Source organism: Peromyscus maniculatus, chromosome 2 (genome assembly GCF_049852395.1).
Source record: "Peromyscus maniculatus bairdii isolate BWxNUB_F1_BW_parent chromosome 2, HU_Pman_BW_mat_3.1, whole genome shotgun sequence".
Taxonomy (NCBI): Eukaryota; Metazoa; Chordata; class Mammalia; order Rodentia; family Cricetidae; genus Peromyscus; species Peromyscus maniculatus.
Window position 1 is genome coordinate 58,456,933 of NC_134853.1, and position 17,044 is coordinate 58,473,976.

At 44.5% G+C, this 17,044-nt stretch overlaps 1 protein-coding gene across 1 annotated transcript in view; it reads left to right on the forward strand.

The window, feature by feature from the left end:
* The window catches only part of Gabrr2 (gamma-aminobutyric acid type A receptor subunit rho2), a 42,476-nt gene extending 25,707 nt beyond the window's left edge, over positions 1 to 16,769 (forward strand). Inside the window, exons 7-9 of the mRNA XM_006975296.3 lie at positions 1,745 to 1,897; positions 2,923 to 3,119; positions 16,186 to 16,769. Of these exons, the coding sequence (XP_006975358.1) occupies positions 1,745 to 1,897; positions 2,923 to 3,119; positions 16,186 to 16,497 (662 nt within the window). The 3' untranslated portion in view covers positions 16,498 to 16,769. The remainder of the gene's footprint in view (positions 1 to 1,744; positions 1,898 to 2,922; positions 3,120 to 16,185) is intronic.
* The last annotated feature ends 275 nt before the right edge of the window (positions 16,770 to 17,044 follow it).

The following is a 17,044-nucleotide window of genomic DNA, read 5'->3' on the forward strand; positions in this document are numbered from 1 at the left end:
CTTCTGCGGATCAGAACTCAGAGGCTGTTGCTTCTGGCCAGTGTGGTTCTCGGGTGGCATTCAGGTACTCTGGGGAGCCAAGAGCTGTCTTTAGCCAATCCTCCACGGGTGGCACCCCCCTTTTTCTGAGTGGGGGAGTGTCCCTCATCAGTGGGTCCCGTGTGGGCTCTAAGGACCTGAATTTCTAACAAGTGTTTGAATACCTGCTCATTGAAAAAGTCACTGCATGAGTAAAGCCCTGTCCTTCAGGTAGAGGCCCTAAGTGACCTGAGTCCACCTAGATCAGGAGGTCTTGGAGCAGCCTCTGAGTTTCAATTCCTTAGTGCTCCGAGTAATACCATTCTGATTTTCCCAACTGCAGCCCCCTGCAGGCTGCCCCCGGCCATCTTTGTCTTACCTAATGCACCTCCTTTCAGCCAGCCACTTAATTGCCCTCTTTAAGCCAATGAGCCTTTTTGTACTTTATTTGGCAAAGGAGATTTGCATACATACAATGGGTGGACAGCTGGTGTCATTTGCCACTACCAGAAGATAACTTTAATAATGTAATGAAGCCAGGCACGGGGCTGGAGAGATGGCTGAGAGGTTAAGAGCACTGGCTGCTCTTCCAGAGGTCCTGAGTTCAATTCCCAGCAACCACATGGTGGCTCACAACCATCTATAATGAGATTTGGGGCCCTTGGGGTCCTCTTCTGGTGTGTAGGTATACATGCCAGAATAATGTATACATAATAAGTAAATCTTAAAACAAATAAAGGAAAAAAATAACTATTGCCGGGTGGTGGTGGCACATGCCTTTAATCCTAGCACTCAGGAGGCAGAGGCAGGCGGATCTCTGTGAGTTCGAGGCCAGCCTGGTCTACAAAGTGAGTTCCAGGAAAGGCGCAAAGCTACACAGAGAAACCCTGTCTCGAAAAAAAAAAAAAATGTAATGAACAAATGTGAAGAAAAACGAACCCTGCTTCTGGACCCCACCAGCATCCTGTACTGTCATAATGTGATACTGTGAGATGCCTGGCAGTGCTGAGCTGAGGTGCAGGGGCTGCGGTGTACACGCCTCCTTAGCTCAGACTCACTGCCCTCGGCACCTTTGTGGGTCACCGTGGTTGTAGGTCGCCGAGACCTCACGCTTTCAAACTCCTTTTGCAGCCTTTAAACAGGGATTCTCGGAGTGCACAATGACTTAGTACTATCGCATCAGGTCCTTCCCCGCCCAATGGTAAAGGATCCCGGGAGGAGGATGGAGCGTTAGAAATAGCACTGATACCAGACTTCCGAGTAATGTGACCAGCCTTCTTCTTCTGTGCTGGTGTGTGGACTGAGTGGGTACCAGCCAACTCAGTGATTAAGAGGACCAGAATGACAGCCCGGCTCTTCTGGCTCCTGACTGGGCAGCACTGGCCTCTCAACAAGTTAGAGCTATTCTACCTTCTTAAGCTCCTAAGCAGCCAGCCCCCCAGGAGATACAGTTACAGTTTGCAAGTAATAAAAACCAAACCGCCAAGTACATGTTTCCTTCTACCTTTCCCCCAAATCGCTGTGAAAAGTTAGCTCAGACTCCATGGGAGAGCGTACTAGATACTGAGAAGGTGGCCGCAGCAGAGAGGACTCCCACGCTAGGACGGAAGGCATGGTGTCAAGCTCGCTGAACTTCCTTTCTGCGGCTGATGAGCAGTGTTGGGGAAGATGGGCTCTTGGGGATGCTCTGGCTGGAACCTCACTCCTTCTTCTCCTGTCCCCCCAGGCTGGTACAACCGTCTGTACATCAACTTCACTTTACACCGTCACATCTTCTTCTTCTTGCTCCAAACCTATTTCCCTGCCACCCTCATGGTCATGCTGTCCTGGGTGTCCTTCTGGATCGACCACAGAGCTGTGCCTGCCAGAGTTTCACTGGGTAAAAGTATTTGATAAGGTGTGGTAGGATGCTTTTGGTCTTTCTTTCAGCTGATCGCTAGGTAACGGAGAATTAAGGTCACGGGCTGGGCATGGTGGCTCCGTCATCTAATCCCAGCACTCAGACTGGGGCTGGAGGACTGTAAGTTTGAAGCCAACTTGGGCTACATAGAGAGACCTTAAAAAAAAAAAAAGTAAAGCAAGTCTTTAGAATTCTTAACTGATGGACCTGTGAGTCAAAGGAGGACTTTACTGCCTCTTGCCTACTCTATCCACATGAAGTTGGAGGTACCACATTGTGAAAATTTGGGGGAACTAACATTGCCACCCCTCAGTGTCCATCAGTTCAAACGTGGAACCAATCTGGAGTATGATCCTTTACAAGGCAGTATGGGAGCGCAGTACTAAAAAGTAAATAAATGATTTGGCAAATGCCAAAGATTATTTTGTAAACTCTAAGACCTCGCTGGTTTGTACAGGAACATGTGGTTCCTGGGGTGAGGACTGTGTTCCTTCAGAGCTGCAGTTCTGGCTTTTTCCAGACCCTGAATTCCAGAGTGAAAATTTATAATACAGTATTCAAATTTGGATAAAGTCAGGGTAGACCCTGACACGTGGGAGAACTTAGCAGGCAAGCCACAGTGGAAAAGAACTGGACAGAGCTTAATAAATGTGGTGTGGATAAGGGGAGCTATGATTGTCCTTCAGAGCTGTCCTTCAATCATTGTTTTTAGTCCCACACCATCAATGGTCCTGTATGAGGCATGACCTTGTCAGACACATCGCAGAAACTCAGACTCCCAAGGTGACTGAAAGCAGGCAGCTAGTTCTTGGGGGAACATTCTGGAAGGGGTGAGTCAGGGAAAGCCTGGTTGTTTCGGGAGCAGAGCCTCACCCCTATACTGGGTGGAAATATGTCTGGGAAGCTCTCACTTGATCAAAGAGACAGAGAATGTAAAACTGTGACTGTGAGACGTGGGTATGGCTCCGGGGTGGGTCAGCAGCTGAACTAGGATGGTTTTACAGGAATCATGACAGTGCTGACCATGTCCACCATCATCACGGGCGTGAATGCCTCCATGCCCCGAGTGTCCTACATCCGGGCGGTGGACATCTACCTCTGGGTCAGCTTCGTGTTCGTGTTCCTCTCGGTGCTGGAGTACGCGGCTGTCAACTACCTGACCACGTTGCAGGAGCAGAAGGAACGGAAGTTTCGAGAGAAGGTGAGGAGTCTTCACTCCTTTTCTCCTGTAAGCTGGGCTGGTGTTTGGAGGAGAATGAGTTTGTTGGTTAGGAAGGGACAGTTAGGAGGAGCCGATGCCTGTGGGAAGGGGGGCATTAATGCTGAAGTGGGAACCGTTCTTTTCTTGCCCTGCTCAGACAGAAATTGCTGGTAGGCAAGAAGCTCTTTGAGTGCCAGTCTGTGGAGACTTTGGCATCCCAGGGCATTTGACAACAAGCAGGCAGGATCCGCAGGCAGGAGCTGCTGCAGGCGCCACCATCTAGAGCTCCAATTCTTAGATCTGCGACTGTTTCGTTTTCAAGCAATATAGCCTGATCATGGATTCCTCTTCCCCATTTCCTTCAATGCCCCCTCCCTACCAACCAACTTTATATATTTTTTTTTGTCGTCTCCCCTCCCCCAGTCTCTTTTTGAAAAACAAAGTCGGGCAGCAGTGGCACACACCTTTAATCTCAGCACTTGGGAAGCAAACATAGGCAGATCTCTGAGTTCGAGGCCAGCCTGGTCTACAAAGCAAGTTCCAGGACAGCCAGGGCTACATATTGAAACCCTGTCTCAAACAAGCAAGCAAGCAAGCAAGCAAACAAATGACAAAAAAAAACTGTTAAAACAAACAAACAAGAAACACCCCCTCAAAAAACTCCACAAAATCTGAAACCATGATACACAAACAAAAGACCAACAAGACCAAAGAAAAATAAATGCCCAAACAAAGCAAAATGAAAGAAGTCTACAAAAATACAATTGAGTTCATTTTATGTTGGCCGTCTACTGCTGGTCCTAAGTGGCTAATTAGATCCAGTGAGACTCCGTTGGTGAAGACCAATGTTTCTTTGCCAGTGAGTATCAGTTACAGACAGCTTCTTGGTTAGGGGTGCGAGGCCCTGTCCACTGCCCCTTTCCGTGCTGGGACCGTGCTGGGATCTGGCGTGGACTTGTGAAGCCTTGTGCACCCTGCCACAGTCGCTGTGAGTTCATGTATGCCTCGGTCCTTTTCTGCACGGAAGACACTGTTTCCTTCGAGTCCCCCTCACCTGTGGTTTTACAGTCTTTTCTCCCTCTCTCCTCCACACAGAGCTCTGAGCCCCACGGGGAGAAGTTTGATGGAGGCGTCCCGTTTAGGACTGAGTGTCCTAAGTCCAAAGTCTCTCATTCTGTATATTGTCTAGTTGTGGGTCTCAGTGTTAATTACCCTCTACTGCAAGAATAAGGTTTCTCTGATGATGAGCGAGTGATCTATGTGTATAGAAGAATGTCCTTAGGAGTCTTTCACTGTTATGTTCTTTAGCAGCATGATAGTATTTGGTTTTAACCTAGGCCCATGGCATATCTTGTTTCAGGTTCTTGGTCACTTTGGCAGTGTCCAAGCATCCACTTTAGCAGGGCCTGGAGTGGGCCTTAATTCCATCCAATCAGAAAGCTGGTGGCTGCTTCTCTAACTATGGCACCACTGTTGTACCAGTGTATCTTGCAGGCAGGTCACTCTTGTAGGTCACAGGGTTTGTAGCTGGGTTGATGATTATCTTTCTTCTTTACTAGCACCTTCTAGTTCCATGAATGCTAGTCAGTAGGGGTGAAACTTCTAGTTAGACTAACTAGAACAAGACTCCTCCATGTTCAATGAGATAAGTAAGTGCTGTCTTCAGCCACATGCCTTACAGTCTGGCTGTGGAGAGTAACCAATAGCCTGTGATGTTTGGGGTTTCCAGGGCCCCTTTGGCCAGAGACTCGAGAAGATGTAATCTGTTCCTGGTCTGGTTTTATTTGGTGCCATGAGATGTCTGCTTGGAGCACTGTCTCCCTCCTGACTTGGCTCCATTTGTCTTCCTTTTATGGATGTGTTATTTTAGGCGGCTTCTACAGCAGTAGGTTTCCACATGACTTTTCAAGTGACAATTATTGTGAGTCGTCCCTCCCCACATCCCCTCCTTTTTCTTTTCTCCTATCCCCTCCCTATTTAATCCTGTTCCAATTTCCTCTTTGTCTCCCCATAAAAACATGTTCTATTCCCCTTCCCTGGGAGACGCCCCCCCCCATTCCCTTACCAAGTACCTAACCACTATGGTTATTCAGATTGTAGCATGCATATCGAAGGCTCAAATCTAACATCCACATATAAGAGAAAACATTAAGTATTTGTCTTTTGGGGTCTGGAGTACCTCACTCAGGATGAATTTTTTCAGCTCTATCTTACAAATTTCATAACATCATTTTTCCTAACAGCTGAATAATAGTCCATTGTGAAAATGTACCACATTTTTATTACCTATTTATCCATTGAACATCTAGACTATTTCTAATTTCTGGCTATTATGAATAGAGCAACAATAATCATGGAATATCAAGTGTCTCTGTGGTAGGATGTAGAGTCTTTGGATATATGCCCAAGAGTGGAATTGCTGGACCTTGAGGGAGATCTATTCCCAGCTTCCTGAGGAAGCACCACACTGATTTCCATAGGGGCTGTATAGGCTTACACTCCTACCAGCAGTGAATAACCTGTTCACCATTCCTCACATCCCCACCGGCATACATTATCAAATAATATTTTAGTTATTTATTTTAATTTCTTTTTATTTTATGTGTTTTGCCTGAATGTCTGTCTGTGGGAGGGTGTCGGGTCCCCTGTAACTGGAAGCACAGACAGTTGTGAGCTGCCACGTGGGTGCTGGGAATCGAACCTGGGTCCTCTGGAACAGCAGCCAGTGTTCTCAATGCTATCCCTCCAGGCCCTGCCATTTGTTTACCCGATCTTAGCCAATCTGACTGAGGTAGGATGGAATCTCAAAGTACTTTTGATTTGATTTCCCTGATGGCTAGGGATGCTGAACATTTCTCTAAGTGTTTCTCAGTCATCTGTGTTTCACCCTTTGAGAACTTTCTGCTTAGTTCTGTACCTCATTTTTAAAAATTTTAAATTGAGTTTTTTTGTTTTCTTGATGTTCAGGGTTTTTTAAGTTTTTTTTAATATATTTTAGATATTAACCTTCTATCAGATAAATACTTGGTAAAGATAATTACCCATTCTGTAGCCTGATACTTTGTCCAAATGATGGTGTCCTTTGCCATGCAGAACTTTTCAGTTTCATGAGGCCCTATTTATTGATTGTTGTTCTTAGTGCCTGTGCTATTGGTGTCCTGTTCAGAAAGTTCTTTTCCATGCCAATGAGTTCAGGTCTATTTCCCACTTTCTCTTCTCTCAGATTCAGATTATCAGGTCTTATGTTGAGACCTTGATCCATTTGGACTTGAGTTTCCTGCAGGGTGATAGGGATGAATCTATTTGCATTCTTCTACATGCAGCCATGAAGTTTGACCAGGATCATTTGTTGAAGATGCTGTATTTTTTACTTCTTTGTTAAAAATTAGGTATCCAAAAGTGTGTGTGTGTGTGTGTGTGTGTGTGTGTGTGTGTGTGTGTGTGTGTGTAAAACACACACTGTAGCTCTATAGTGCTGAAATCTGGGATGGTGATACCTCCAGTAGTTCTTTTATTATTCAGGATTGTTTTAGCTATCCTGTTTTATTATTCATTTGTTTCCATATGAAGCTGAAAATTGTTTTTTCAATATCTGTGAAGAACCATGTTGGAATCTTGATGGGGTTTGTGTGGCATCTGTAGATTGCTTTTCATGGGATGGCCATTTTTACTATATTAGTCCTACCAATCCATGAGCATGGGAGAACTTTCCACCTTCTGGTGTCTTCTTCAATAGCTTAAAGTTTTTATTATACAAGTCTTTCAATTGCTTGGTTAGAGTTATCTCAAGGGTTTTTTTTTTTGTTGTTGTTTGTTTGGCTATTCTGAAAGGTGCTATTTCCCTGATTTCTTTCTCCCTCTGTCATTTGTATATAGGAAGACTACTGATTTTTGTATATTAACTCTGTATCCTGCTACTTTGCTGAAAATATTTATCAGTTGTATACATTTCCTGGTGGAGTCTTTTGGGTCTTTTATGTATCAAATCATTTCATCTGCAAATAAGGATACTTTACTTCTCTCTTTCCTATGTGTATCCCCTTGATCCCTTTCAGTTGTCTTATTGCTCTTGCTAAGACCACAACTATTATATTGAATAGATATGGAGAGAATGGACAACCTTCACTTCCATAGGTCTTATATATCAAGAAATTCATCCATTTATTTTAGGTTTTCCAGTTTGGTGGAGTACAGATTTGTAAAGTATGTCGTGATTCTTTGGATTTCCTCAGTATCTGTTGTAATGTCCCCCTTTTCACCTCTAATTTTATTAATTTGGATCTTCTCCCTCTGTCTTTTAATTAACATAGTTAGGTGATTGTCAATATTATTTTCTCCCATTCAAATACTAACCAGGTTCCGAGATCAGACATTATTGATCTTTGTCCAAGTACCAACTCTTTGTTTCATTGATTCTTTGTGTTGTTTATTTGTTTATCTTGTTCAGCCTCCTATTTGATTATTTCTTGCTGTCTCCCCCTTTTGAGTGGTATTTCTTTTTTTTTCTAAAGCTTTCAGGTGTGCTATTAAGTTACTAGTATGAGATCTCTCGAATTATTTTATATAGGCACTTAGTACTATGAACTTGTCCCTTAGAACTGCCTTTATGGTGTTCCATAAGTTCGGGTATGCTGTGGTTTCATTTGCATTCAATTCTAAAAAGTTTTTAATTTTCTTCTTGATTTATGTCTCGACCCAATTGTCATTCAGTAGTGAGTTGTTCAGCTTCCATAAGTCTGTATACTCTCTGTTGTTGTTGATACCCAGCTTTAATTATGGTGATCAGATAGGTTGCAGGGGACTATTTTAAGTTTCTTGTATATGTTAAGAGACTGGAGGTGGGAATGAGGGGTGGGGTGGGGGGAGGGGGAGGGGGGCGAGAGTGGGAGAACAGGGGAATCTGTGGCTATTATGTTGGACTAAATGATGTTGTAAAATAAATTTACTAAAAAATAAAAAAAATAAAAAAAAGACTGGCTTTGGATCCAAGTACGTGGTCAGTCTGGAGAAAGTTCCATGAACTGCTGAGAAGAAAATTTTTCTTTTGTGCTTGGGCAAAATGTTCTGAAGATGTTAGATTGCTTTGACTCATGACATTATTTAGCATCAGCATTTTTCTGTTTCTGTTTTGTCTGGATGACCTGTTCACTGGTGAGAGTGGAGTATAGGAGTTACCCACTATCAGTGTGTGAGGACAAACATGTGATTTAAGCTGTAGTAGTGTTTCTTTTATGTACTCGGGTGCCTTTGTATTTGGTGTATAAATGTTAAAAACTGCAGTATCCTATTGGTGGAATTTTCCTTTGATGAGCATGTAGTCTCCTTCCCCATCTCTTCTGATTAGTTTTGGTTTGAAATCTATTTTATCAGATATTAAAATGGATATACCACTTGCTTCTTGGGTTCATTTGTTCAGAATTATTTTTTCCATCCTTTTCACCTAAGCTGGTGTCTACCCTTCATGGTGAGGTGTGTTTCTTGGATGCAACAGAGATATGGGCCCTGTTTGGGGAACTGAGCATCAGTATTGGGAATTATCAGCGAGCAATGTTTATTGATTCCTGTTATTTTGTTATGATGTGCTTCTGCTTTGATTTATTGTTCTGGGATTATTTATTCCTGTGTCTTCTTGGGTGCAGTTAACCTCTTTAGACCAATCTTGCTTTTCTTCTAGTGTGTCTGTAGAGTTGGATTGGTAGATAGAAATAGCTTAAATTTGGTTTTATCATGGAATGTTTTTTATTTTTCTGTTTATTGTGATTGAAAGTTTTGCTGGGTACAGTAGTCTGAGCTGGCATCTGTGGTCTCTCAGAGTTTGTAGAACATCTGTCCAAGTCCTTCTGGTTCCCAGAGTCTCCTTTGAGAAGTCAGGTATGGTTCTAATGGGTCTGCGGTCATATGTTACTTGGTCTTTTTGCCTTGGAGCTTGTAATATCCTTTCTTTATTCTGTATATTTAGTTCTTTTGATTTATTATGTGCAGAGGGGAGTTTCTTTTCTGGTCTTGACTATTTGGTGTTCTGTATGCTTCTTGTACCTTGATAGGCATCCCTTTCTTTAGGTTGGGAGAACTTTTCTTCTATGATTTTGTTTAAAAATGGTTTCTGGACCTTTAACCTGAGCTGCTTCTCCTTTCTCCATCCATGTTGTTCACAGGGTTGGTCTTTTCATGCTGTCCTAGATTTCCCAGATGTTTTGAATTTGGGTTGTTTTAGATTTGACATTTACTTTGACAGAGCTATCCATTTCTTCTGCCTTGTCCTCTTCTTTTTCTTTTTATTTCTTTATTTATTTTTAATTTTTTCAAGACAGGGTTTCTCTGTGTAGCTTTGGTGCCTGTCCTGGATTTCACTCTGTAGTCCAGGCTGGCCTCGAACTCACAGAGATCCGCCTGGCTCTGCCTCCCGAGTGCTGGGATTAAGGGCGTGCACCACCACCGCTGGCTCCACCTTGTCTTTAACAACCGAGATTCTCTCTTCCATTTCTTGTATTCTATTGGTGATGCTTACCTCTGAGCATTTGTTTGAAATCCTAATTTTTTTATTTCCAGTTTTGCTTTCCTTAGTGATTCTATTTCTTTGTTAAATTTTCATGTCTTGAATTGTTGTCATTTTTTCACTCAGCTGTTGGTGTTTTCACAGACTTCATTAAAGGTTCTATTTATATATTCTCGAAGGTCCTTGAACATATTCCTGATTGCTGTTCTGAAGTCCTTTCTTGTGCTTTCGCTATATTGCATTTCTCAGGGCTTACTGTAGTAGTTACTGGCCGTTGGTGGAGGCATATTCTCTTGGTATTCATGTGTGTGTTTGTGCTGGAGTCTAGGTATCTGGAGTAAAGTATCTGAGGTGATTCTCGGTGTTGATAGCTGGTCCTGTCTTTGTTGTGTGTTTTCTTCTTTGGTTGCTGTTGGCCTCTCTGGATCCTAGGCAAGTGTGGTGGCTGTGGGTTCCCTGGTAGACACAGCGTTTTCAGGTCGGTGGGCATCAGAAAGGAATGGAGATGGACCAGGAGGAAAGACTGAGAGGGGCTGTGGGAAAAGGTAGGGGGATCTGGTCCCCACAAAAGACAGTCCCCAAGGGCTGGAGGTGTGGAAGGAGCGGCTCCTGCAAGCAGGCTGCAGTAGGGACAAAGAATGAGTCTGGAGAGCAGGGATGAAAGGGTGAGGAGAATCCTGGGTCTGTACCAAGAGGGGGAGTCCCCAGCGAATGGAGTTGGTGTGGGAGGGGGCTGCTGTGAGCAGGCTACCACAGGATGAGAAAGAAATAAGTCTGCAGAGAATGTACCAGAGGGCAGGGAGGATAGTGAGAATCACCATCCTGAGTCTCAACCCAGTGTGGCCACTGACGGATTGGTGGTTGGCACAAAGGATGGAGATGACTGGAAATGAAGCCTGCGAGGGTCGTCAGGAAAGAGCTAAGCTGGGTCTGCACCAAGAGGCAAAGTCCCCCGGGAGTAAGATCTGAAACTGTCCACAGCTCTCACAGAGGCCTAGGAAGTCAGGATTCCTTAGCCTTTGACAAGCAGCCTCCAGTACAGCTCCTGGGTCTGGAGATCTTCAGCTACCAGGACGGGCAGTTCCTCTTCTGTGGCTTTCACAGCCCTCGATCCCGCCCCGGTTTCCACTCTCTGTCCTCTCCGCTTTCACTGCGCCCCGGCTCCTGCCCTCTCCAGCCTTCCCGCTGCCTCTCGCTCCTGTGGTCACCGGTGAGGAGGCAGCTGCCGCCGCTTTGTCTTTGCTGCTTGTGCTTCCCACTGCAGCCTCACAGGTCCGTCTTCTGCAGCTGTCAGATGGCTGCCCCTGCAGCTGGCCCAAGCGTGGGCTGCTTTGCTGCTGCTGCTGCTGCTGCTCCGCGGCCACTGCCTTTGTTCCCTGTCTCCGCTACTTCTATTTTCAAGTTACTGGCTCAGACACGCCAAAAATGAGGTGACAAAAGACCACTCGAGAGAAGCTGGGGGTGTGCACTGTTGTTACAACCCCAGTGGAGGCAGCACAGAGAGGCATCTCCCAGTTATCTCACCAAACTGGGCTGAACAGCCTGCTAACACAGCTGGAGAATGGGTGTTCATGCAAAAACAGCTGGCCCCGCATGCAAATGGAGGCTCATATTTGGACCAGTCAAGGCACTGTCCCTCTGCACTCATCATGGAGGTCACTCTGTTAGGCCGGGGGGGGGGGGGGACACTCCCTTGCCTTGTGGACATGGTTTCAAGGTTACCCAGATGCTAGATGTCACCAAGACTTGTGATAGAGAAAAGGTATAGACTGATTTAAATAGTCCAGGTTGCAGCCACACTTCAGGAGCCAGAGCGAGCAGCGGCAACCATTGTCTTGTTTCCTTAAAATAGCCATATAGAGTTTTCAAAATAGCTGGTGCTGGCATAAGGGTACCCGTCGGGTCATCAGACTGACGGTGCTTTTGTTTAAGGCAGCCAGGGTGTCAGCAGAAAGCCCAGTCGCTGCCAACTAGGGATTAAATCCCCATTCCCCACCCTTTCTTATTTACAGGAAAATGGACACAGAAGGAATAAGAACATGACACTACCACCAGTAGATTTCTAGCTGTCTTTACCACTTGCCTGGTCCCCTCAGAAGGGCTCTCATCTTCTTCCAAAGGAGGCCGATCCCTCTTGAGAATCTGTTCTCACTTTTCTACACAGTGGAGAAGTGTTTGGACAAAGAACAAGAGCAGCAAAGGCTGAGTTTAGATCCGGCTCGGCCATCTGAACTCTGTCCTGGTTTCCTCATGGGTAGAAAGAGGTTGCAGAACCCCTGTCCCATCTTCCTCCTAGGATCCCTTGTAAGGGTCACGTGAGGTCATGCATGGGAAAACTGTTTTGAAACTGAAGGATTCTAGACACACATTAGATATTATTGTTATTATTAGTGAACACACTAATAATAGGTAGAGGCTTCCTGTTCTATGAAAAGAAGAGACAAAAGTTGTGTTCCAGAGTAAAAAGTTCCTTTATTTATTGACTTGTTTATTATTGCTGTTAGGATTGAATCTAGGGCCTCACCTGTGCTAGGCAAGTACTTAACCAATGAGCTACACCCCCAGGCTTCCCAAAGCCCCTTTAATAATTGATGCTCTGTAAACATTAGCCAAGTATGAATTAAGACTAATATTTATCCTTTGGATTCCCTAGAAATGCTGTACTTCCAATTACTTTATTTTATCATGTTGTATTGAAATGCAAATAAGATGTTCCATACGTTCCATACAGGAATGTTGTATTAATCACAGTACAAAGCCCTGAATTCAGACTCCTAGCAATAACACACACACACACACACACACACACACACACACACACACACACACACACACAGAGTCCCCGATTTACTATGCCAGAGAAGTAAGTACCCAATGAGAACTTATTTCACACATTCAGGAAAAACTCTTTAACAATAACAGTGATTGTCCAGTTTTGGCTAGTGCCCAAACTGGACAGAAATCATCTGGGGCTTATCTAGGTTTTGAGTTGTATTAAATGTGATGTCATCTACATAGCTCTTTTAAGCTCCAGGCCCAAGTTATGGTTTGAACAATTAACCATGTTTCACAAAGACAGAAATTCCAAGGCTTGGTTGTTTGGACAAATGGAGGTATTTACAATGTAATATATTGTCATAGTTATCCCTGGACAGACCAAGGCTGCTTTCCCAGGCAGTTGTCAGCCAGGGTAGCCCTATCTGTCGGCAGAATCATGCTCTTTCTGATAAGATACCCAGGCATGTTCCCTTGGCCAAATTCTACTTTATAGAACTTATTTGACTGGATGCTTTATAACGTCAACTTATTACCCCCAGTTTCTCCTGTGTCATCATTACCAATACATTGCTGACAATTATACCAATCAACATGGCAGTCACCTAGAAAACATGAAAATTCCACATCTGTGTTCACCTGGGTAACTGCTGACCCCTTACCAGAAGGGCCCTTAAATTTTAGGAAAGGAACATCTTTCCTTTACAGAACTGGCTTTCAAGCATGGCATCTGAATTATTGAAGTGTTTCCACACTGTCTCCAAATGCACTAGGCTGCTCTTAACCACTAAGCCATCGCTCCAGCCTGATTTAAATACCTTTTACATAGTATTTTTTTAAAGACTTATTTATTTGTTTTATGTGTTTGAGTGTTTTACTCTCATGTATGTTATATACCATGTGGATGTCTGGTACCTGAGGAGGTCAGAAGAGGGTGTCAGACATCCTGGAACTGGAATTCTGGACCTATCAACTATTGTGAGCCACAATGTGGGTGCTGGAAATTGAACCTGGGTCCTCTGCAAAAATAACAAGGGCTCTTAACCACTGAGCCATCTTTCCAGCCCCTATATAAATACTTTTGTTTGGTATTCCTTTCCTTTTCTATTTTAAAAGATAGCTAAGCTTTCACCTAATCCTGCTCAGCTACCACTTTGGGAACAGTTTAACAATTAATTGTGCTTTCCATGTGGAACAGTAGGAGAAATATGTTGTCTTCTGCTGCCTGCCCTTCAACAATTAACTGAGCTTTTCCAACTGTTGCTGGTGCAGCTGAGCTGTTGAAAAACGCAACATTAGGGTTATGGAGGAAACACACAGGTAAGAGCCTTTCCTGGGATGGTAACACCTGCGTCCACACATGCCTGAACTCCAGGGCTGCAGAAGGAAGCAGATGACTGAGGTGGCTTCCTGGCCATCCAGCCTAGCCGACATAGTGAACTTCAGGGTCAATGAGAGGCCCTGCTTCAAGAACTAAGGCAAGGCTGCAGAGATGGCTCCATAGTTAGGAATGTGTCCTGCTCCTGTAGATGACTGCAGAGTTCAGCTCCCAGCACCCATGTTAGGCGCCTCACAACCACCTGCAACTCCAGCTCTAGAGGAGCCAACCCTTTGGCCTCAGTGGGTACCTACTTACACAAACATACCCACATACAGATATACAAGATACATATTATCATCATTAATAATAATAATGATGATAATAAAGAGCTGGCTGTGATAGCCCACACCTTTAAACTCAGCACTTGGGAGGCAGAGGTAGGTGGATCTCTTTGTGTTGTAGGCCAGCCTAATTCACAAAGTGAGTTCTGGGCCAACCAATGTTACATAGTGAACCTTGTCTCAAAATGAATGAATGAATGAATGCATGCATGAATGAATGAATTGGAGAATAACACAGGAAGATACTTAATGTCTTCATCTGGCCTCTGCATGTGCATCCATGAGCTTGCTCCCACCACATGCAAATTAATTAATCTTAAAATGCAGTATAAGCACCATAAACTCCAGCTCTTTTACTATTTATTTATTTGTTAAGAGACAAGATCTCTCACAAATAGCCCAGGCTGGCTCCAACTTGTGATCTTTCTGCCTCAGTTTCCAGAATGTTGGGATTACATGTATGTGCTACTATGTCCACTTATGACCCTTAACTCTTACTTAAATGCAACTTTGAAATAAGGGCACTCTACTTTAAGTTCAATGCTGGGGACAGAACCAGCAAGGGCCTTGCACATGCCAGGTAAGTGCTCTACCACTGGGTGGCATTCCCAGCCTTTCCTAATCTTTTTTTTTTTTCTTTATTCATGAACACAGAGGTAGATCTCAGCACTAGAAACAGAACACATGGATTTCAATTCCTGGTTTAAGCATTCATGAGTTAGAAAGAGGAAATTGGAGAGTTTTAGGCAAGCCTGGGTTACATAGTGAGATTTGATGTCAAACAAAAAGAATAAGGTAAACCTCTGGATCTCATATCTGCTACCTGGCTTCAGGAGAACTGTGTAGCACTTGGATCTTAGTTTTTACCTCTGAAATTGGGCTTGATCAGTGGTTCTCTATTCTGGCTGCACAGCTGTTGTATAGCAGATGCATCACACACACACACACACACACACACACACACACACACACACACACACACACACGTCTATTCACTCCAGATAGGTAGCCCATGACAGACCAAAATACGGATACCACCAAAATCCAACTTGGTGAACCAATGTGTTTTACTGGGATTACTTAGAAGAATATGGGTGAAGGGTTACTCACAGGAGCAGAAATAACTCAAAGACAGCTGCATCAATAAAGCCCACCCCAAGGGTGCCAGTTCACAAAAGTTGGGAACCTGTAGGGCACTGCACAGCCTGCAGGTAGGTCAGCAGGTTGGAGAGTGTCCTCTCCAACCCTAGGTGGCTCAGTTAGTCTGAGCCTCTTCCAGGGAACTTAGTTGGTTTTTGGTTTTTTCTAGATACTTCCTTAGGTTTCTGCTTCTTCCCTGTGGCTGGGTTTGTCTCAGAGTCTTTGCAGCTTGGCTTGTCAACAGTCTTCACTGCTCATACTCTTGGGGAGGAAGAGGGCCTGTTGAGTCTGGTCAGTTTCAGGAACTTCCTGAAGCTATTTTGAATTGTTTACTTTCTGTCTGTCTGTCTTAGGGTTTCTATTGCTGTGAAGAGACGCCATGACCAAGGCAACTCTTATAAAGGGAAACATTTAATTGAGGATGGGTTACAGTTTAGAGGTTTAATCCATTATTGTCAAGGTGGGTGGCATGGTGGCATGCAGGCAGACACAGTGCTGGAGAAGGAGCTGAGAGTTCTACACCTTGATCCACAGGCAGCAGAAGCAACTGCTTGCCACACTGAATATAGCTTGAGCATAGGAGATGTCGAAGTCTACCCCCACAGGGATACACTTCCTCCAATAAGCCCATACCTACCCCAACAAGGCCATACCTCCTAAGAGTGCCACTCCTTTTGGGGGCCATTTTCTTTCAAACCACCATACTGTCTTAATGAGCTTCCCTGAAGGATGGAATGTTTCAATTGAGAGGAAACTGCTACACAATAGCAGGACCATTGGAAGTTTGAAGCTAGTGTAAAGTGGCTATGTGCGTGGTCCTGGGGATTCTAACAGGCAACCAGGGTTGAGAATTGCTGGACTCAGTACTTGCTGAGGTGGTTGTAACTATGTCTTTCTGGATGCTAGAGTATCAGTGGGTTGTCACTTTGTAACCAGGCCAGCTCCTCTTCCCATCTTCAGGATCTAATTGAGACCCTTTTGTTTGGCCTGTAGTTCCCATGCATGTGTGGAATGCTTCACTCAAGAACCATGATGCTAGATGGAAGCTACAGTGAATCTGAGGCCAACAGCCTGGCTGGCTACCCAAGAAGCCATATTCTACCGGAAGAAGACAGGCAAGACAAAATAGTGGTCCATTTGGCCCTCAACAGTGAATTGACATCCTCCAGAAAGAGAGGCCTTCTCAAGGGCCAAATGGGGCTCTACATCTTCCAGAACACCCACGCCATTGACAAATACTCCAGGTTGATATTTCCGGCCTTCTATATATTTTTCAACCTAATTTATTGGTCAGTGTTTTCCTAGGGATTCCAAGGCTGTGTCTAAGAAAGGGCATGGACAGCCCTTGGTGGACACATGGACCTGACGACCACACTTCCTACACCAGGCCAAGCAGCTGGCTTGGAGGAGCCCAGGGACCTCCAGCTGCCCTCACCCCATCTTTGTGGGTCTTTTCCTAGTTCATGCTGTGTTCCACATCACACTTCCCACCTCTCTCAACAGAGCTGTCTTTTGCTGTATGTGAACTTGCTCACAAGAACTCCCCCCACACCTACTTAATAAAAGACTCAAATGCCTCCCAGATGTTCTGAGATGCTCAGTATGGGAAGAAAGAAAATGAAGGACAAACCAAGGGGCATTCTGGGTAAGAAACTGGGTGCAAAAATCTGTGAACTTATCCAGTTGGATTAAGTGCCTACACTGGAAGAAAAAACTCTCAGAACGGGACAGGAAATGATTTGGCCTCAACAAAACCGGCAACTGACATGATTTTATAAATGCTAGAGGACACTGTTCATTTCCCTATTCATTTAATCATTCATTAAATACGGAGCCCCCACCCTGTGCCTAG